The following is a 22,831-nucleotide window of genomic DNA, read 5'->3' as shown; positions in this document are numbered from 1 at the left end:
AATGTCAGAGTCACACGTTGGGTCATGATAAACAGAGACACTTCCTCCTACCCATAATGATGGCTAACCCCACAATTCATGATCCATATACCTCAACAAGGAGGGGCCAAGGGGAAGGGGAGGATAGGGAGGAGGCTAACAATGGTACCAATTTGACTGTATTCACTGAGTACAAAACTAATAAAAACAAAAAACAAGTTTAGTCTCAGAAAAAAAAAAAAGAAAAAGAAATTTGGAAGAAAAGAAAAAAACTTTATATTGAATCATCCCCTCCACTTGTAAGGTATTCAGCAGGTTCAACTCCTGGGACATTTTGCTAGATGAATCATTTCTTTAAATAGCATGTACAGACAGCAAGCAACAGAAAATTATCAAGATTTTTATTAAATTATAGTATGTTACAAGCTATGTCCTATAAGGAATGTTTTAATCTCTAGAGTAATAGCCTATAACTCACTTCTTGAGTTTCTTCTGGGCAGCTTTCTTCTTGACCATCTGCAATCGCTTCATAGCATTAAGCTGTGACTCTTGTGAAGTTGGACCTTTGAGAGATGCTGAGGGAGTGCTGCTGGATTCTGAAGTGGTTTTGCTGGTGGCACTTCCACTGGGCCCTGAGGTAGCACTATTTCCATTCCCACTCAGTTGGCTGCTATTTCCTGGAACCAAACTACTGGGACTTGGAAGACCTACTTTGCTGACATTGTCACAACTAACTGAGCGACTAAGGCCTGTTTTCCCCAGGGTTAGAGGTGGAAGTGGCTTCAGTGGTACAGTGGGAGAGGTGCTGGTACCGGAACCTATTTTGGAACTGATTCCACCTTTGGTTGATGTTGCCAGACTAGTCAAACCCACAGGCTTCTGGGTAGCTGATGAGGTAGTAGGTTTCCCACTATTATTTTGTGCTGTTGAACTCAATTTAGCTGTTGATGGACCAGCAGAGGAAGTTTTGGCTGCAAAAGCTGCCCACCCAGTTAGGCCACTAGTTACTGAAGAGGAAACATTGTTACTAGAAGAATTTCCTGAAATAACTGTGGATGTCTAAAAAAAAAAAAAAAAAGATAACCATTACATTAGAGCCAAGTATAATCAAATAATCAATACCTATATAATATAATTATGAGACTTCTTATACAGAAGTAATGACTTCACAAAGTTAAATACAATTAAATTAGATACAAGTGAAGCTGATCTGGAAGAAAAAAAATCACAACACATAGAACAAGGCTTATTTATCTGACATTAGTGAGTATGCTGTCCCACTTGCAAAGCAGAAAATTTTGATGCCACTTTTTTGTTTCAATTCCAAAAGAAATCAAATGACTTTTTTTTTGTATTTTAGACTCAGTTATAACCCATAGCAGAAAATCAGATTTAGTGCTGCAAGTTATTTTTAACCAAAAAGACAATGAACAGCTCAGAAAAACAACATTTCATTGTTTAGATTCTGTTCCAAAAGACTTATAGGATAATTTCAAAGTTGAACCTGCTCCTAACAACTTACACTGAAATTCAGAAGATGACTGAGAGAAAGATTCAATTAGTATTGGCTGTGTGAATGTGATCAAGGAAACGTCTGCACATAAATCCGAAATTCATTTTTTAAAAATAGACTGCTAACACATTTTGAACACCTACCACTATGCTCAGTTGTGCAAAGCTAGATACTTTAGTTTTACAATTTGCACATCCACTGAGGTTGTCACTAGAGATTCCTGTTTCCACACAGATTACCACCCAGCTCACAGGCTGCACAGTGGCATCTTAGGCAGGTCTCATTTTATTTCTTTCTAGATGATTCAGCTTCCCTGATCAACATCTGAACTTGGCATATAAAAAGTTCACAGTATGCCAATGTCACAAAATTCTGTTCTTAAAACACTTAAGAATAACAGTTTTCACTTTTACATGAAGTGAAAATGAGCTTTGTTCAAGTAACTTTTAACTGAATTTTTTACTGACATTCCACCTTCATACCAAGAAGATCTCACCAAAGTGTCCAAGTGCAAAGTCATGAAGTAACTTCCTACTTTATTACAGTAATATCATGCTTCAAATATATCCAGTTATATTTTAAAACCAGACTCTGAAAGTTGGTAAAACATTCCTATTTTTTATACATTTACCTTCAGTATTGTTTGCAAGTAAACATTTAAACCAATAGAAAAGTAATCAAGTTAAAAGTGCTATGAGACCACTGTCTTATAACGAGTCCAGATTTTCATTCACATGTTTTAAAATATGACATTAAAAATAATAGCAGCATATCATAATTATATGAGGCTCCCCTGATAAGGAAAACATAAAACACATCCCTACATTGTCCTACAAATAAGAAGGTAAGAAAGCAAAAGAACACAGGTGTGGCAAACCTTTAATTTCTGCTTTGAAAAGTTTATTTTTCCCTTTTCCTATTAAACATAAAACTGTTTATTATATGGCTAAATGTTCTTCAACATACCTCAACAAAGAAAATTCATTTGAAGTAGTAACTAAAAAGATCAACACTTATGAAGAATATAACAAAAAAGGCAAGTACTGGGCTGGAGAGATGGCGTAGCGGTTAAGCGCTTGCCTGTGAAGCTAAGGACCCCGGTTCGAGGCTTGGTTCCCCAGGTCCCACGTTAGCCAGATGCACAAGGGGGCACACGCATCTGGAGTTTGTTTGCAGAGGCTGGAAGCCCTGGCTCGCCCATTCTCTCTCTCTCCCTCTATCTGTCTTTCTCTCTGTGTCTGTCGCTCTCAAGTAAAATAAATAAAATTAAAAAAAAAAAAAAAAGGCAAGTACTAAGAGCTTAGCATTTTATCAGTGGCTGCCTGACATTGATTCTTAACAGAATGTACCACCATCTGTAAGGTGTTCAGCAGGTTCAACTCCTGGGACAATTTGTTAGATGAATCATTTCTTTAAATAGCATTTTAATGCAGCAAACAACAGAAAATGGTTCATGATACAATCAGGACACAGAAGTAAACCACCACAAACTGGAAGACCAAGTGAATTCATATTACAATGTAAAAAATAATTTTTTTAAATGTTAGATCTTTTTATTCCCCTGGACCATTTTCATTACTTGTGTGGCCATGTGTGTGTATATGTATGATATGTGTGGGGATGTGCACGTGCACACGGGTGTCAGAGAACAATCTAAGGGTGTTTCTCCTGCCCTTCTACCTTCCCCTTTAAGTCAACATCTCTCTCCTTGCTTTGTCACTACTGCTTGTGAGATTCTGTCATCTACTGGTTCTGCCTTCCATTGCTGAAGGCATGCTGGGATTACAGATGCATGCACCATTTTGCATCTTGCTGAACATTAAGGAGGATCAAACTTGGGTCAGTAGGCACCTCTTATCAATGAACCATCTCCCCCGCCCATAAACAAGTTAAGTATTTTTTAATGTTTTTTTAAGATTTATTTTAATTATTTATTAGAGATAGACAGAGGAAGAAAGACAGAGATAGAGAAAGAATGGGCATGCCAGGGCCTCTATCCACTGCAAACAAACTCCAGATGCACACACCACCATGTTCATCTGGCTTATGTGGGACCTGGAGAATTGAACCTGGGTCCTAAGGCTTCTCAGGCATGTGCCTTAACTGCTAAGCCATCTCTCCAGCCCACAAGTATTTTTAACTACAAAGACTTTTTTTGGCCATTATTCTAGTTAGATGGTCATTTATTTATTTATTTATTTTTTGTTGTTGTTTGTTTGTAGCCCAGGCTGACCTGGAATTCACTATGTAGTATTGGGCTGCCCTCCAATTCACAGCGATTCTCCTTCCTCTGCCTCCAGAGTGCTGGGATTAAAGACATATGCAACCACACCTGGCTCATTTGCTTTTTATATATAAGTGGAAACTAATTTTTCTAGTAAAAGTTTATTTATTTTAATCATGAAACAAAAACTTCTGTGATAAAAATTATAGCTAAGATCTTTACTTATTTGCCATAAAATGATTTCATACTGGATTTCCTAAAAATAAGCTTGGTGGTGCATGCCTTTAATTAATCCCAGCACTTGGGATGCAGAAGTAGGAATACTGCCATGAGTTTATGGTTATCCTAAAACTACATAGTAAATTCCAGGTCACCCTGGGCTAGATCAAGACGGTACCTCAAAATAAGTTTAAAAAAAGAAAAAAGCTTCAGTAACGAAAGGTTAATATAAACATCTGCCAAAAATGACTAAAAAATGACAGTAACTCTTTATTATTTTTACTAAGGTAGTAGTTCTTAATCCTATACCAATTCTCCAAATTTCATTATTTGTGTATCAACTCTTTTCCAGTAAATTTAAAATAAAAAAATGATCTGAAGCTGGGCATGGTGGCACATGCCTTTAATCCCAGCACTCGGGAGGCAGAGGTAGGAGAATCGCTGTGAATTCGAGGCCAGCCTGAGACTTCCTAGTGAATTCCAGGTCAGCCTGAACTAGAGTGAGATCCTACCTCAAAAAACCAAAAATAAATAAATAAATAAAGATCTGAAATTTAAATTACTAGTTTTTTTAGTCAAATACTTTTTTTTTTAAAACCATTATCATCATTCTTAAACTTGCTAATGCCCACAAGATTTTATAGACTTTCAAGATTCTGAGAATTTGGGCTAATATTTTTTTTTATACTTATAAATGGAATATACAATTTGGTGAAAGTATTTTGACATGCAATTAATTAGGAAAATATTTCACTATATAATAATACAATGTCAGGAGACTAATAATGTAGTATGATTTGAAAGATCCAATCTGGGGATAAAAGTGATATTCTCACTAGGTTGTGTGGTTCCTTCATATGAAAGGCAGGTACCATGATAATAAAGAAAAAAAAAGACAAAGCAGTACTTAATGGCCATTGGGATGGAAGAAAATATTAAGAGAACAATCAGTATAAGGAACAAAATTGTTCCCAATTCAAGCTGGGCATGGTGGCACACACCTTTAATCCCAGCACTTCAGAGGCAGAGGTAGGACTGCCTTGAGTTCAAAGCCAGCATGAGACTACACAGTGAGTTCTAGATCAGCCTGGGCTACAGAGAGACCCTACCTTGAAAAACCAAATTGTTCCCAACTTTTGACTGGAAATAAGTAACTATTACACAAGAATGAGAAGAAATGTCATCTTGAATTAATCATAGACAGTTCCTATGGCTGATAAAATGACAAACAGAAAATTGGGCTGGAGGAGATGGCTTAGCAGTTAAGGCATTTGCCTGCAAAGCCAAAGAACACTGGTTCAATACCCTAACACCCATGTAAGCCAGATACACAAGGAGGCCTATGCTGGAGTTCATTTGCAGTGGGTGGAGGCCCTGGTGTGTCCATTCTTCTCTTTTTCTACCTCTCAAATAAATAAAATATATTAAAAAAATTAAAGATTAATAATAAAAATTCTCCTTTCCTAACTTACTAATAGAAAGATAGCCTGCATTTCTAATATAGTAGTAATTCAGTAACGATTCTTATTACATTTTTTACCAAACAGCTACTGCCTAATCAACTAGCTACAGCTATTATTGTTGATAAAAATGGAAGGTACTATACCTTGACTTCTGTTCTTTTGAATGCTAGGAAAGTCGTCTCTTGTTTGAGTTTAGTTTCTGGTTTCTTAACTAACGGATCCTTGATAGCTGGAACTACTGAAACAACGGTAGGGGCTGGTTTCTGTGGTGGTTTTTGAGTTTTTTGAGCCTACAAAACAAAAAGTAAAAGTAGATTAAATCAGATATAAAAATCTTTGTTAAAATGACAGAAATATGTTAAAATTTTATCAGACTAATCACTGATGGAAACAGTTGATTTTTTTTTTAAGTACAAAGGTAGGAGATCACTATGAGCTCAAGGCAACCCTGAGACTACATAATGAAATCCCCCAAATTATACATATTGTTAATGATACTGAAAATATAAAATGCTGCAAAAATTTTTATCATATCAAAAATTTAACAGAGTCCAATAGTTTCTAAACAGTAATGACAATATTAAGTATTACAAATCATGAAGGTTATGACTAATATTTAACATGTTAACAAGATAAACTTGTCTTAAGAAAGTAAAAGTAAAAAATACAATAACAACAACAAAGAAAATCTAAGAGTTGGCAATGTAGGTCAGTGACATAGCACTGGCCTACCATGTATAAGGCCCTGGGATTTTATGCAGAACATTGGGGGTGGGAACCCCAAAGTATTTACATACAACTGTGGGTTACCAATCACGATGTAAATGTCATATAAATAGTTGTTACATTTTACTGCTATAGAAATAAGGACAAACCATATAAGTTCAGTACTGATGCAATCACACCCTTTCCCCAACCCTGAATATTTTAAATTCATTGTTGGTTGTATCCATTGATGTTGAATTTATGGACAAGGCAGGCCAATTGTTTGTGCAATCAATTAATCATATTCACCATAAAGTGTGTTTATTTCTTAAAGACTTAGGAGTTTTCTTCTTGGGGCTCATGTATAAGTTTTTGAGTTATTTAGAATGAGTTTAAACACAACTTTGACAAATAATAAACATTTTGAAGTTTTTCCATAGTGTACAACTACTGAACTAAATCCTTAGAGAAAATCCATAAATCCAAATTTTTGTTGTAAAAAATTTCATTCATTTTTCTTTCTAAGTAGTTTTATTTTGACCAATAATTGGCTCTTTATTTATTTTACAACTGAACGTGCTAATAATTCTTTTGTAAACTATTCATTTTTCTTTTCAGTGTTTTACTTATAAATCATCCTAGTTATATATGAATTAGGAAGCAGTAATTGAAAGTGCAGCTTTTACCATCAAACAGAATCAGGATTGAAATCCAGTTCATTAGTTCCTTAGCAATGTTATTTAAGGTAAAACATGCAAATATCTAAAAGTCTCATTCTTTTAATATGCAAAATGATAGCAGCACCACTGGTTTCAAATCTGGATTAGGATTGTGTAAGATTTTAGCTAACATGAGATCTTGTATATGTTGAGTGCTGAGTGGTAACAATAATAATTACTATTACTTAGCATAAACAAGGTTTGATTTCTAGTATTGCAAAAAACAACCTACAAAGATTAATTAACTGTAAAGAAAAAAAATGACTCAGTGGTTAAAGCACTTGTCTGCAAAGCCTAAGGACCTGGGTTCAATTCCCTTGTACCCACATAAAGCCAGATAGATGCATGCACAAGGTGGTACATGAGTCTGGAGTTCATCCTGTAGTGGCTAGAGGACCTGGTGTGCCCATCCTCCCTCTCTCTCAAAATAAACAAATTAACAGTCACTCAATGCAGAATGCATAAAATCTCTACACACAGCAATATACCAGTAAGCGAGCAATTAAAAAAAAACAATTCTACATATTTCTAAATGCTACCAAATAGGTGTACAATATTACCTCAGAGTACGAACCACTGCAGTAGTGTTAAGACTGGCTTACTTTGTGCTGAGGCAAAATTTTTCAGTGGATAGAGAGAAAATAACAGAACCAAAGAATGACAGTTGCTGCCATACACAACTGTAACAATCTTAACTAAGTCTTCCTATAGCAAAGTACACTGTAGAACCTCCCTCAAATTAAATCATACAAGAGTTTATTTTTGTGAGAACATGAAGCAATAACTAATGCATGTATGAGCAGCTCAGTAAAAGCAATGACTAAAATTGTATTCCCATTGCTTCCACATTCCCTTCCTTCATTAAACTTTCTTTTTATTTTATTTTAGGCTCTCTTAACATAATGACTTTTGGCTCCCCCCCATCTACTCTTGATGTAGTCTAGTAATATTCTAATAGCAATTACAGGTTTTCATTCAGTAGACTCTTGAACTAGATTGACTTCTGATTTCTCACCGTAATCTACATTTCATCCATATTACTTATCTTATAACAGTACAACATAATGTAGCATGTATTGACACTTGTTCTGATACTATACCAATGAATGAGACTGAGTTGAAAAATAAGCAATGAGCAGAGCAGGTTACAAGTACAAACTCATAAACAAAAAGGAGGTACAGAAGCATAGCATATGGAACACAATAAATTCATGCAACCAGGAAATGCTACACTAACAGTATGCCATGGCTGAGGTGTACAGATGTATGGTAAAGTGTTAGAAAAGACAGCTTCAAAGGTAGGTATGGGGCAAAAACAGAGACCTCATGTGTGCCTTGATGTAACCTGCACCTAATTATATGCAACATGACCTCATTATTATGTAATTGAGAACCATTGCAAATATTTAAGCACATAAAGTTGTAATAAGTATTTTCAATAAAAATTCTGAATATTGTAATTATCGCAAGCAAAGACGATTGAAGGGAAACAGAAAGACCTCTTATAGAGCTATTATGACAGATCTGTAGAACAGAGGAATAGGACTAAAATGAACAGATGTAAGACATATATGAAATAAAAATAATAAATTTAGCAAACAAAGATATATAGAATTAAATGCAAAAAACCATTTCCTAGCTCAGGTAATTATGGGAACACAACTGGAGAAGACAATTTTAAGGATACTTACTTTAAAAGACCAGTAGGAAATTCAGTCAGCTTAACCAGAAGGAGGTTTTAAAACTATTAACTAACTTTGATGTAACTAACTTAAAAAAATGGGAGGAAAAAAAAAACTTGAGGGAGAATAGTGATCACTTTAGCTATTAAGACCATGACAGTGAAGTAGTAATTTTGAAATTTTTGGAGCTATACTAAAGATAAGAGGATATTCACAAGTTATTTCTTTTGAAAATTATCAATTCTTAGTAGCTTGTCAATGATCCAGAATGTACTACATTGCCCACTTGTAATAAGCCTACTTGTGGTCTTGAAGGGCTAATTTAAATGAAAAATTAAATAAAATTATGCACAGATATTTCCTGTTACAAACAAAAGGTAAATATACTGATAAACTTACTACTTCTCACAGGAATCAAAACTTTTCCTATTTCTGTTTTATCTGATTAAAAACAAATGGATATCTTGAATTTTACTTTGAGCTGAAAAAGAATTTTGGCTATTAAAAAGATATATGTGGCCAAACTTGTATAGAAATTCACCAGATTAGCAAACACGAAAACTCTTCTACTAAGATTTTTTAATTTAAAAAGACAGACTGGGGAAAAGATAAATAAATCATTGACATGGATGGTAATTTCCTGATTTCCTTAAAAGGAAAATTATGAAATAAAAGTAATTTATCTACTTTTAAATTAGTAAGAGTTGGGAAATTATTGAATATGACCACTTAGTTAATGAACAATACATGAGGAGACAATGCATTAAAAGAAGGAAGTAAATACCCATTCAAGATAATGAGAAGCCTCTGCATATTTGCAAGGTTATTCAGCCAGGAACAGGCATTTTCTATATTTTCTTAGCAGACTCAACACAGACAGGCTTTGTATCTCACCACTTCCACTAGTGTTTTACAGCAGTCTACAATGTTGTAAATGCACTGTCATTTCTATTTTGTGGGTCTTCAATCCTGTTTAAACATGCTAAAGTAAGCTCAAAGGTGAGTATAGGAAAACACATACTTAATTCTTTCCACACAGAAACACAAATATATGTATACATATAAAATAAACTCAAAAATTTTTTTGGTATTTTAAATGTCCTTAAAAAGCATCCGAAATTGGTTACAACATAGAAACAGCATGATTCATACCATTCTTTTCATTTGTCTGGTACATCGCGCACAATACCACACCAGGCGAGGATCATTCACTTCCTTGTCTGTCACTTGGGGTTTATGGCATTCTTGGTGGTAGAGATTATGGCACTCCTGACATTCTACTAATTGATTACCAGATGCCACCGTCATTTGCCTAAAAAATATACATATAGCATTAATGATTATAGTTTCTTGACTATACAATAAACAGTTATTTCCTGATTGCTCTGTTAATACCTGGTATGTTAAAGAGAAAGATATCCAGAAAAAAAAAATCAGATTGCTAATAATCTGAAAAATAACATCAACACATGGCTTATACAGATCTTCAGTTCTTTTGAAGGTCATGCTCAGTAAAAAAAAAAAAAAAAAAAAAAATCAGGTGCCTAATTAAGTTTGGTTATACTTTCTAAGTCATTTCTCATTGTAATTTTTTTTCCCTAGAAGACCACAGACTGATCAGTCCTACAACAGTCACACAATATTTTCTTAGTATCTCTATTAAATTCCTTTCTGTTTGGTGTTATGTTTGGCATTCTGTAGTTATATCTTTTTAAATTTATTTTTACTTTTATTTATTTATTTATTTGACAGAGAAAGAGGAAGAAAGAGTAAGAGAATGGGTGCGCCAGGGCCTCCAGCTATTGCAAATGAACTCCAGATGTGTGTGCCCCCTTGCACATGTGGCTAATGTGGGTCCTGGGGAATTGAACCTGGGCCCTTCAGCTTTGCAGGCAAATGCCTTAACCACAGCCATCCCTCCAGCCCTGTAGTTATAACTTTATCATTAATGTGTAACCTCAGCTGGGCATGGGGGCTCACACTCAAGTCCGCATATGGGAGGCTGAGACAGAAGGAGCACCATGCATTGGGGCTGCATAGTGAGTTCCAGCCAGCCTAAACTATAGGATGAGATCTGATCTCATAAAACATAAAATTTACCTAGAGATGAGGACTGAACCTAATTATTGACAGCACTTAAGCCTACAACTATGATAGGTGTTTGATAACCATCTAATAACTGAATAGAACATACCAGCATGTGTACCAAAGTCTCAGTTCCAATCATGCAAAAGGAAATCACCATAAGCTTAGAGTAGTATACTGTTTCTTGATGAGTTACTAGTTCTCTCCTCACTCATACTTTATTGATTTATAACATGCCAATTTTCTAATAAAGGATCCTATTCTTAAGCCCATCAACTCATATTACACGAGGCTCACAAAGGCTTAGAGATATTTACTTGGTTCCAATATTACCCGAATCTAACATTTGTATTAAGAAAATAGCAACAAAGATGCTAATCACTTTTATTGTGTTAGGCAATGAAAATCATCAATCAAAAATTAGCTCTGGACATGGACACTCCAAAATCTAGTTAACTTCTGGAAAAAAAGTGTCTTCTAAACAGAATAATGCATTCCAGTTTACTACTCAGAATAACTGTATTCCTTTATTTCTACTATTCTTAGGAAAATATTTAGTAGTGTTTTTAGAAAATGACATAATTCCATGTTTTTTTTGTGCATGTTTGTGTATGTGGTGGCCAGAGGTGGTATAGTGTTTTTCTTGATTGTTTGCTACCTTATTCATGGAGGCAGACTCTCACTTGAGCCTCAAGTGCACTTACTAAGCTGCACACATAAGTTAGCATGCCTTGCCAATCCTGTCTCCACCTCCCAAGTACTGGGATTACAGATATACCACCACGTTAGTTAGCATGGCATTTATATGTGAGGCTGGGGGGTCTGAGCTCAGGTACTCACATTTGTGTGGCAATTGTTTTATCCACTGAGCCACTTCTTCAGCCTCTCACTTCATTTATTTTCACTTGTGAGGCAGGGTCTCATTTCATTCCAGGTTGATCTGGAACTCACTATGTAGCACAAACTGGCTTCACCACTCACAGTGCCCTACCTTGGCCTCCCTGGTGTGGGATTATAGGCATGAATTACTATGCCCAATTCTCTCTCTCTCTCTTTTTTTCCCCCCCCAGAGGAAGAACTTATTTTTGGTCTTTTTTTTTTTTTTTTTAAAAATATTATCCAACTCTCATTTATTTTATTTTTATTTTTTTGAGGCTATGTATCACTCTAGCCCAGGCTGACCTGGAACTTACCCTATAATCCCAGGCTGACATTGAACTCATGGTGATCCTCCTACCTCTGCCTCCCAAGTGCTGGGATTAAAGGTGTGTACCGTAGCACCTGGTTTCATGTTATTTTTTTAAGTCCTATAAACTATTCAGGAAAAAAAAAGCTATTTTTAATATGACAGAAAACTAGAAAATGTCTATTTGGGGGGGGGCAAGAAAGCATAAGTAGTAGGAGGGGATTATTTGTTCCTTTTAAAGAAATATAAGAATACAGCTTACCTACAAACAACACAAGCCAATCCCATCTCCATGGCAAAATCATCAGCACTTGTCTCTTCAAAACTGGAAAGGTCAGCCATAGCTAGATCCTTGCTGGTTTGGACAGTAATGGGAGAGGATCGTGTCTCAGGTTTCTCCAATCTTGGTTTCTTTGGAATATCAACTCCTTCAGTGACTTCTAATTTCAGCTGCAAAAAGGACCCAGTGAGGAATGATCATCGAAATAACACAGCAGAATAAACTATGCATTAATGAGCAGTAAGATAGACCATGTATAACTATCAAATCTATCTTACACAGATTTTCACATAGCCAGGGACAGAGATGAACCTTAATAGTCTATAGAAGAATTATAACTAATTTATAATCAGTATGCTAAAAGAAACTAGCAATATAGAAGTAATAAATCAGATGTTTAGTAAATATCTGTTTATCTTTGTATTTTCTGCCTATTAAAAATTAAATGTGGGCTGGAGAGATGGCATAGCAGTTAAGTGCTTGCCTGTGAAGCCTAAGGACCCCGGTTCGAGGCTCAATTCCCCAGGACCCACGTTAGCCAGATGCACAAGGGGGCGCACGCATCTGGAATTCGTCTGCAGTGGTTGGAAGCCCTGGCACGCCCATTCTCTCTCTCTCTCTGCCTCTTTCTCTGTCTGTCGCTCTCAAATAAATAAATAAAAATAAACCAAAAAAAATTAAATGTAGGGCTGGAGAGATGGCTTAGCGGTTAAGCGCTTGCCTGTGAAGCCTAAGGACCCTGGTTCGAGGCTCGGTTCCCCAGGTCCCACGTTAGCCAGATGCACAAGGGGGCGCACGCGTCTGGAGTTCGTTTGCAGAGGCTGGAAGCCCTGGTGCGCCCATTCTCTCTCTCTCCCTCTATCTGTCTTTCTCTCTGTGTCTGTTGCTCTCAAATAAATAAATAAAAAAATTAAAAAAAAAATTAAATGTAATGGATTTACTTACCTTGCCTCCCTCCTCTCAACACAATACATGTTTATACTTAAGAAACTGCATTCTAACATGGCTATTTTTTTTTTTTCAATTCTACAGCTACTACTGTTTAACTACAGTGAAAAAGTAGATAATGAGCTACCTTTCTATGTGTATTTAACATATTGCCATATTTGCTTCAAAAAGCTAATCCTAACTCTTCTAAGACAATGACATTATAGTTATGGTGGTAACCAACTGTTTTATGATTGGATCTGGAGCTCACTCCAAGGGACAAAATTCATGTTTAGTATTGAAAACCAGTACAAAAGTTTGTGTCTGGGAAGGTCAATAGCACTAGGAGGAAAGCCATTACTGTTCTTAGCTAAATGAAAATGCTAAGTCCATTAAATTGTCTTCTAAATATTTATGTTTATATCCATAGACTAATACTGTCCTAACTTTGGTCAGAGAAGTTTCTTTTTGCAGTTGGCACCAACTACTGGGAAAAGTGGTGACAATAAGGGACTGTTAAAAGCTCAACACTAAGTGGGATCCTGTATCACCCTCTCCAAGGTTCTGGGAACATTGCAGAAGAGAGGGCAGAAAGAATGTAAGAGCTGGAGGATGGAATACTGTCTCTGGACATAGCATGGCTGTTGCATTCATGAGCTCATGGTGGTCGTGGTTACCTGCACAAGACTGGCCCATCAACATTCTGCAAGGGATGGTGGAGGAGCTCATGAGACACCCTACTCCTCCTCAAGGAATTATTGGCAGTTAGTGGCTGCTGGGGCAAGGGAAGACATTTTCTTCAGTGTTGTAGCCACTGGTAAGCTGCCCATGCTTCAGTAAATACTTCCTCATACCCTGCACCCAGCCATGTTCACAAAAGCAATCCTAACTAAGTAGGACACACACACACACACCAACGTAGAAATGGGAATAATGGGGAATACAGAAAGGGAAAAGGGGCTCAGCAGCAGGGGGTAAACGGGAATCAGAAGAGGTAATGTACAGTAAATATGACCAAAATACTTATCAATAAATTAAAAAGACACACACACACACACACATACACACACACACACACACACTGCCATCATCATCATCAATAAGCCTATTGAATTAACAGCGTAGTAAGATATAAAGAAGTTGGAAATTTACAGGTTTCTGGCAAGAGTATAAACCAGCACAGCAATTTGGTTTTATATCTAGTAATGTTGAATACATAAATGTTTCTCATGTGTATTTACAAAAATTATAAACATGCTTACAGAAATACATAAAAATAGCTAAATGATGCTTCAATGTACTAACTAGTACATACTAGTAGAGTAACTGGTAAATTGGTTTATTTATAAACTGAATATTATAAGGTAACTAAAAAAATACCTAGGTCTACAGACTATATGCATCAACATAAATTATTTCAAAAGCATACTGTTGTGAGAACAAAGTCACTAAAGCACATATATATATACAGTATGATACCATTTGTGTAAATTTAAAAGGACAAAAATGAAATACAGAGTTGATGAATAGCCACTATGTAGTAAAAGCATACATAATGAGTAATAACCTTACCTTAAGGGCAAGAACTGTTTGAAACATATTTTTAGTGCACTTTTTTACTACTTGCTAAAATTTTAATTAATATTTACAAAAATTATCCAAAATATACACTCCAGGAATTATCAGTGGCCCTCTTAAGATGCTTGCCATCAGGTAACAGCGTTCATGCTTAGTCACCTTGATTTTTTTTCTTTCCTCTCTATTTTAGACTCCTCACCAACCACTCCACAAAGGGTTATGGAATTTTATATTACTATATCCCAAGGCTTAAATTTGTGGCCAGTAATCTCAAAGGCTAAAGAATTAGTTTCAAATTTTTCACAGTTTTTAGAAATTCAACATATATTTACTGACTGATCATTATGACTACTACTATATGAAAGTAGAGATAAAACATTTCTTTTTACCTATGGAATAACTGATTTATTTTCACATAAACTTAGCTAAAACAGAATCTTACTTTATCAGCAGGTCTCTTCTCAGCTTCCTTCTTTATCTTTTCAGTTGTGAGGACTTTGCCATTATTATTGCCAGAAGGAAGGCCAGCTGATGTTTTGGGTTCTTGTTTAATAGAAATAGATTTTACACTTGAAATTTTGGGTTGTTCCACATCCTAAAGAGTAAAATAGAAAGATAAGAAATCTTAATTATTCAGAGTAAGATCATGCAAAAACACTGAAAAGAGCAGAATAGATCAGTGATAAAGTAATTACCTAGCATGTACAAGACTCTAGGTTCAATCTCCAGTAGCCTAAATAATAAGTAAATAAATAAAATAAGGCTAACAATTTTGTTGAAAACTAAAATGTTATGTTATGACCAATGTAACATCCTTCCCTAATCTGGCTTTACTGAGAAATAACTGATACAAACCACAGACATTTACTAGGTTCTGGATGTGTATGCATCACTACAATACCACCACTGCAATGAAGAGTGAACATGTCCATCATCCTTCAACTTTTCTTCGTGGCTCTTGGTAGTTATGCTCCTGCAGGTATATATGCTAGAAAACGTTGGGTACTGAGCCTAGATTGTAGGTGTGCCTTGAGCTTCAGATTCTGATTGGAATGAGCTAGTCATATAGTTCCATCATCTTCTCAGTTTAGTATTTCAGCTCCAGGCCTGAGAGACTTGGAGTCTCAGGACTAGAACATTAGAAGAGTTTGAAAGAATGTCTTAGTAGGTATTAGAACCGTGATAAGCAATGCCATTCATGGATAGTCCATTATATATCAGATATGTTACTCCAGGTGGTTTAAAGACTTTAATTTCTAAAAACCTTGCAAAATAGTTCTTATTCACTTTATTTTGCCAACAAACTCACACAAGCTGGGCAAAATGAAGTTACTATGCATGTCAGTTGCCTTATTTTAAAATGAGAAAAATAACAATATTAATCTCAATGGATCATCATCATGATTTAAATTTATTAACTCATAGTTAATGTTCAAGATATGTTATCCAATATCAAGAGGTATACTGGAATTTCAAAAAGGTTTTTCTGGCTCCAAAACACACTTTATCATCACTAAAGCTGTCACTCAGTGCTTTGTTATTATTAAAAGTGGCATTACATGGTTCTGACTTCATCTATATCCCTCTTCCTTTAAATCATCCTATCCATAATTAATTTAGCTTCTTGAAAGATTAATCTTGTTTCTTACTTTTTGTCCTTAAAATATTAGAGAATAATTAGAAGTTGTAGTCTATTCAGCAGGTTAAAAAAATAAAAGAACTGGAAATTTGAGACTCAAAACTCATCAGTGCTGAGAATAAGTAACTATTGTGGGCTCTGCACTCAATGAGACATCTCTCATGTCCTTCAAGGCTCAGGAAGTCAGAAAGAATGCAGGAGCCAGAGGATGGGGAGTGTTTGGGAATGTTGTCTTCTAGATATGAAGTGACCAATGCATATATGACCTCACAGTAGCTGTCATTACCTATATGAGATTGGCACAATATCAGGCTCCATCAGCATCCCATTATGGATAATAGAGGAGGGTGAAAAAAACCCACACCCCCAAAACAAAAGAGGGATTAGTTCAAGAGAAGACAAGGTTCAATGTAAGTGTGATAGGAAAAGGAGAACAAGAGAAGGTAACAGTAAAAAATTATGGCCAAGATATATTTTATACATGTAAGAGACTGCTCAGTGGTTAAGGTGCTTGTCTGCAAAGCCTAATGTCATGGGCTTGATTCCCCAGTACCTATGTCAAGCCATATGCACAGTGGTGCGTGCATCTGGAGTTTGTTTGCAGTGGCTGGAGGCCCTGGTATGCCTATCCTGTCTGTAAATCTTCTATTTCTGCTTTCAAATAAATAAAAATATTGTCAGTAAAGAAAAAAAGAATTGGAAATTAAATTGCAAACTTCAGCCAGACATGGTGGCACATTCCCTTAATCCTAGCCCTTGGGAGGCGGAGGTAGGAGACTTCCATGAGCTTGAGGCCACCCTGAGACTACATAGTGAATTCTAGGTCAGCGTGAACAAGAGTTAAACAATATCTAGAAAAACCAAACAATAAAATAAAATGACAATCTCAATGTTCCCACAAGATAGAATAAAACTTTGTTTTTTTTAATCGCAAACTTCAACTAGAACAGTACACCTTTCAGACCAAACAAACTTTTATGGGTGGTTCTAAGAAAGCTTGAGTAAAGCAAAAAAATAAATAAATAAATACATAAATAAAAATAAAAAATATACTCTTTTGTTGTATTACAGGGAACGATTATTTTTACAGAGACTTGTGTGGTCAAATTTTAATACTCTAATACTACACATAATGTAAAACTCTTTCTAAGCTTTTTATTCATGTAGATACCTTCTGAGTTGGACGATAACTTGAATCAATGCCCCGAGCCAAAGACTCATCAAGCAGTGCTTTTAGCTTTTCTGCAGAATCTTTACTCTTTGAATGTAAGAAGCCTAGTGCCTTCAAAAAAATGGGATCAAGTTCTAAGTTCACAGCGGCAGCCATTGCAAACACCTAAAGGAAAAAAGATAAGAGGGAAGAATTAATTTACAGATAATGTATAATTATATATACCAAAGTTTTCTCTATTTCATTCTCTGTAATGGATCTACTTTGTGCAATGACACAAATTTAAAATATCTATGGACTGGAGAGATGGCTTAGTGATCAAGGTGCTTGCCTGTGAAGCCTAAGAACTTATATTCAAATCTCCAGGTCTCACATAGCCAGACACACAGTGACGCAGCATGCAATGTTACACATGCACACAAGGGGTTGCACAAGTCTGGAATTCATTTGCAGCAGGCTGAAGGTCGTGGCATGTCCATTCTCATCACACACACACACACACACACACACACACACATACACACACACACACACAGTCTAAAATGATAATGACTTATCTAGCCCTCCTCTCCTTGAGACCAGTGTTACCCTATCCACATCATCGTGATTTTTTTTTTTTTTTTGAGACATGGTCTTCCTATGTAGCTTAGGCTATTCTCCAAGTAATGATCATTTTGTCTCGTCAGTGCTGGATTTGCTGGTGTCTACCACCACACTCAATGGTAAAGCTTTAAATACATACAGAATCCTCCCAACTACAGTCCCTTTCTTTAGTTGTTTCTAGCAATACACAGTTTTTATCACAGAGGAACTTGACTATCTATGTTTAGGTCAAGTTTACTACATAACAAACCTTATTTCCAACATATGTTTCTTTTGCATGCATGTGGGTGGGGAGGGGCAAGGTCACAGGAGAATGGCTAAGGGGTGCATTGTCACCACTGAAGCTTTTATGATTCTTTTTTCAAAGTCTCCTTAGTCCTCTGCTCCAATTTTTAAAATCCCAGAAAACTCAGTAATAGCTTTATTACATCACATTTAAAGCTCATGTATTAACCTATTCTAAAAATGTCTCTGACCGATAAATCCATATCTACTCCACAGATTCTAGTGGGCTTATTATGGTCTCTGTACTAAGGAGTTCAAAAAATAGACAACTAACACTATATATCAAAGTTTATGCAAGTTTATTTTTAAGCATTAAAAAGCTATGATTTCAGTTAACACTGTTATCAGGTGGTTCTAGTCCTGATTGTCACATTTTCACATTCTTCTCCAGGCAAGGAATTATTAAAATAAAAATGTATTTTCTGTGTTCAATCTTTTGATCAATATACTGCAGCTTGAAATCCTTTTATTTCTGAGGTTGATGTCATAATAACACAATACACTTACATGGCTATATTTAAGGATCTAGCTGCAATTCCACAGTAATCTCTCATTCTTAGGGGCTTATAATGCCATTAAAACTTGCTGTAGGTTGAATTTTGGCATATGAAAGTACGGGCTGAAAATGTATTCCTTCTATCTCTACTCTCTGCCTCATACCTCACCAAGTTTGACAGGAGACACACACACACACACACACACACACACACACACACACACACTCATTCCTCTAGGATATTTTTCCATTCTCAAGAAGGTATCCCCTATCTATTTATTCAAAATCCTACTATCAGTTCTGTACTCTAGTAAAAGATACTCTGAATCACCTATGCAAAGGAGTCCAAAGACCAACTCTAGAATGAAAAATTAACCATATCTCCAACAGGTTTAGTAGTAAGAGTTTAACAAAATGCAGAAGTTGGCTCTATCACTGCTTTAAATTATGTAACACATATTTATAGAAAATAATAGATTTCTGAAGGTTTAAAATTTACTCATGAAGTTGCACATCATATATTAATAACTAGCAAAAAATGATTCATCAATACAATTTCCACTATTGATCTAATTTTATATACATTTGTTCATTTCTGCAGAGCAATCAATCCTTTTATTGGTTCATGATCAAAAACCAGAACCTAGACCAATCTTTATAATGCATCAATAAAAGCATGATTTTAAATTCCTATGCTAAAAAAATGTAAGCAAAGTATTGCTACATATTTCTGAAACTTCAAGTGAAATGTATATAGACAAAGTACCCTAGGTTACAGAAACTGACAATACTATTAAAATGGAGACCTTGAAGTGAGTTGTGGGCTAGTGAGAGACCCTACCTTGAAAGAACAAAAACAGGATTCTCAGAGTTAGGCTTGGGGATCTTCTTATTGCATTTAACCCCCCCCCCCAAGTATGTTTACTTTGGATGTCCAAACATTTTCTGGAAACATGATAGAAATGCAAACTCTTCCACTTCTAAACCTACAGAAAGAAAAACTTTAACTCTTTCTTAAACCATTCAGGAAATTCCCATTCATTCTATGGGTTGAGAACTACTGCCCTGGACAATTTGATGAACAGTTTTTCACCTTGCCTGTCTTCTAGTGATGCCTTTCTTCCAAGATTCCATTTTAAGTTTAACTTAGCTATCTTCCTAAAGGACCCTATGAACATGCACATAATGGAGCTACTGGGATTCTTATTTTCTCCCAACCAGTTTTAAATGTTTTATATATTTATTTATTTATTTATTTGAGAGCGACAGACACAGAAAGACAGATAGAGGAAGAGAGAGAGAATGGGCGCGCCAGGGCTTCCGGCCTCTGCAAACGAACTCCAGACGCGTGCGCCCCCTTGTGCATCTGGCTAACATGGGACCTGGGGAACCGAGCTTCGAACCGGGGTCCTTAGGCTTCACAGGCAAGCACTTAACTGCTAAGCCATCTCTCCAGTCCTAAATGTTATATTTTATCTCAGGCTACACTCCTTATTTCAAGTCTTCCAACATATCATACCCTTTCTTACAGCAGCATTTTAATGTTTATTTGAGTGAGTGAGTGAGTGAGTGAGAGAGAGAGAGAGAGAGAGAGAGAGAGAGAGGTGGGAGGGAGGGAGGGGAAGTGGCACAAAGAGATAAAGAGGGAGAGAAAATGGGTGTGCCAGGGCCTCTAGCCACTGCAAAAGAACTCTAGATACATGCGCTACCTTGTGCATGTAGCTTATGTGGTTACTGGGGAATTGAACCTAGGTCCTTAGGCTTCACAGGCAAGTTCCTTAACTGCTAAGTCATCTTTCCAGCCCACAGCACTGTTTTAATATAAAATGTGCCTTCCCCCTTCTTAGTCTTCCTGCAAATCTGTTTTCTCTGCACATCTCCTCCACAAAAAATTTTACCATCACATGGTCCTAAAGCATTCTGTGTTATTGGCAATATTTCCCACAATGATTATTCATATGTCTTTCTTTCTCACAGAAATGTAAAATTTCCTGATAGGCACTGAATTGGTTTTTTTTTATATTGCTATATCTCTAGGTCTACCAGAATTCCTGGAAAGCAATATGCATTAAGTAATGCTGACAAAGTAAGTGCAGGGTAGGTATTTTGACTTTCAAAAAACTTTCTCCTCCTTTGAGTTTTGTTGCATGCAACCTTTTCCATTTTCTTCTATCGCTATTCTTTCCTTAGTGCATCTCATTGCTTTGCTCACATCTGTCCTGAGCGACTTTAGTTCTGCTACCACCTTGTTCTTTTGTAATCCATTTTATGTTTTCAACTCTGATATCTAGGCAGACACTTTTTATTTCTTCCAACTATTTTAACCTCAAATGCACGTTTTTGCCTACTTCTTTGCTAGTCTGCAAAGTAATAAAATAATGACTACAGAATTAATAGATTAAGTGATTAGATCAAAATGCAATGTTTTTGCTGGGCATGGTGGCACACACCTTTCATCCCAGCACTGGCAGAGGAAGGAGGATCCCTGTTGAGTTCGAGGCCAGCCTGGAACTAGAGAGTGAATTCTAGGTCATCCTGGGCTAGAGTGAGACACTGCCCTGGGGGGTGGGGGGAGGAAAAAAAAAGCAGTGTTCTTTCTTTCTTTCTACACAATTATAATTAGTACCTAGGTCTCTTCACTAAAAGGGATAAAAAACATTTAACCTTCACTCTTCTCAATAAAAATATCAAAAATCAAAACAAAAAAAATTCACCCATTCCATGGCCAGGAACTTAAACAATGTTCTTATTTGCAATATTCTCTCCCTAATCTTTCAGACGTCTTCATTAATCCCACTAGAGTATAATCTCTATGAGAACAGAACTTTTTTGGTACACTGTTATTTCCTTAATGCTTGCAGTTTAAAAGGTCCTTATAAATATATATTGAATGCCTGAACTAGATTTTTGCTAAAATGTCTCTTTTCAGGGCTTCTGAGATCTCCCCAGTCTGATGGGCATTCCTGTATAAATATATGCTTTCAGGGCTGGAGAGATGGTTTAGTGGGTAAAGCACTCGCCTGCAAAGTCAAAGGATCCAGGTTTGATTCCCCAGGACCCACCTAAGCTTAGATGTACAAGGTGGAGCATGTGTCTAGAGTTCGTTTGCAATGGCTGGAGGCCCTGGCGCCCCTATTCTCTTTCTCACAAAGGTAAAAATAAATAATATTAAGTATATGCTTTCCTTTGGATTTCATTTTCCACCCTAGTCGCCAATCTCAAGTGTACAAGATATTAAAGAATACTAGTCATGCAGAATGCAACACTAGGGTCACCATCTCTTAACAGGTCTGAAAAACCTCCCCGTTTGTGTCTTTGCAACCTTTTGCATTCGTTTCCAATGAACACCCTTCTAAAGTTGCTGCCTTTTTCATCCTTCCAAAGTTCTAGGCCCTGGATGACAAATACCTTAGGGGACACGTCTGCAAACGCAGGTCAGGCGACAAAAACCCAGCTTCCAAAACAAATCAGGAGACAGAACAGTGACAGGAGACACTTATATTAAAAAGTGTGAGTCCTTTGATTAAAACAAAACACATCGACAGGATCGATTAGGGCAAAGTCCTGGGAAGGACGCTAGAAGATGAGCGGTGCCACAGGGTCTGTACAGGGAGGTCGCCGGGACCCTGTGTCGCAGGCCGTGGGCTCCGTTCCCGGGACCCAGTCCCCGGAGCGGTGTCCTTAGTCCACCGACATGCTGGGGGGAGGCACAGCCCACCCTCCCTGGGCCGGGAGCGGTCAGCCTGGGCTACGCAACCGCCCGCAAATTATGAGGTCCGCCCTCATGGAGCGAGGAAACCAAGCCCCCGTGCAGCCCCGGCGGGGTCGCGAGGCTCCATGGGCGCCGGGGTCACTCGTCACCACTCACCGCTCCGCCCCGCCGCTCCGTCCGCTGGCCCCTTCCGAACCGGTCCCCGCGAGAGCCAGATTCTCAAGACGCGAAACAAAGGTTCCCGCCATGGGTCCGTCGGGAACGTTTGAGAGGGAGACCACCGGACGTGACGTCACCACGCCCTTCCGGTCCGCCGGATTATGAATGACTGACTGCCCACTGGTCTATCGGAGGTGAGCGTTCGG

At 37.0% G+C, this 22,831-nt stretch overlaps 2 protein-coding genes across 3 annotated transcripts in view; one reads left to right on the top strand and one right to left on the bottom strand.

The window, feature by feature from the left end:
* Nucleotides 1-366: 366 nt before the first annotated feature.
* On the bottom strand, nt 367-22,769 carry Ints12 (integrator complex subunit 12). Of its 2 annotated transcripts, none has more exons than XM_045143648.1 (7): nt 22,623-22,769; nt 17,371-17,535; nt 15,003-15,155; nt 12,038-12,225; nt 9,657-9,816; nt 5,542-5,688; nt 367-1,038 (listed from the first exon to the last, which is right to left on the bottom strand). In XM_045143648.1, the coding sequence occupies exons 2-7, from the start codon at nt 17,524-17,526 to the stop codon at nt 454-456; spliced, it is 1,389 nt and encodes a 462-aa protein (XP_044999583.1). In that variant the 5' UTR covers nt 17,527-17,535; nt 22,623-22,769; the 3' UTR covers nt 367-453. The 2 variants fall into 2 exon arrangements, with proteins under 2 accessions (XP_044999583.1, XP_044999584.1); XM_045143649.1 differs by lacking the exon at nt 22,623-22,769 and adding an exon at nt 22,163-22,567.
* The window catches only part of Gstcd (glutathione S-transferase C-terminal domain containing), a 139,152-nt gene continuing 139,014 nt past the window's right edge, over nt 22,694-22,831 (top strand). Inside the window, exon 1 of the mRNA XM_045143647.1 lies at nt 22,694-22,819. The gene's annotated coding sequence lies outside the window, so the exon portion shown is untranslated. The remainder of the gene's footprint in view (nt 22,820-22,831) is intronic.

This window comes from Jaculus jaculus, chromosome 2 (genome assembly GCF_020740685.1).
Source record: "Jaculus jaculus isolate mJacJac1 chromosome 2, mJacJac1.mat.Y.cur, whole genome shotgun sequence".
Taxonomy (NCBI): domain Eukaryota; kingdom Metazoa; phylum Chordata; class Mammalia; order Rodentia; family Dipodidae; genus Jaculus; species Jaculus jaculus.
Note: the sequence above shows the minus strand (reverse complement) of the source record. Positions and strands in the feature narration are given on the sequence as shown.

Coding starts and splice junctions, on each gene's coding strand:
- Ints12 (XM_045143648.1), bottom strand. CDS start 17,526: ATGGCTGCCGCTGTGAACTTAGAACTTGATCCCATTTTTTTGAAGGCA. Junction 15,156..17,370: donor GTTATCGTCCAACTCAGAAG/GTATCTACATGA, acceptor TTTACTCTTTAG/GATGTGGAACAACCCAAAAT. Junction 1,039..5,541: donor TCAAAAGAACAGAAGTCAAG/GTATAGTACCTT, acceptor TTTTTTTTTTAG/ACATCCACAGTTATTTCAGG.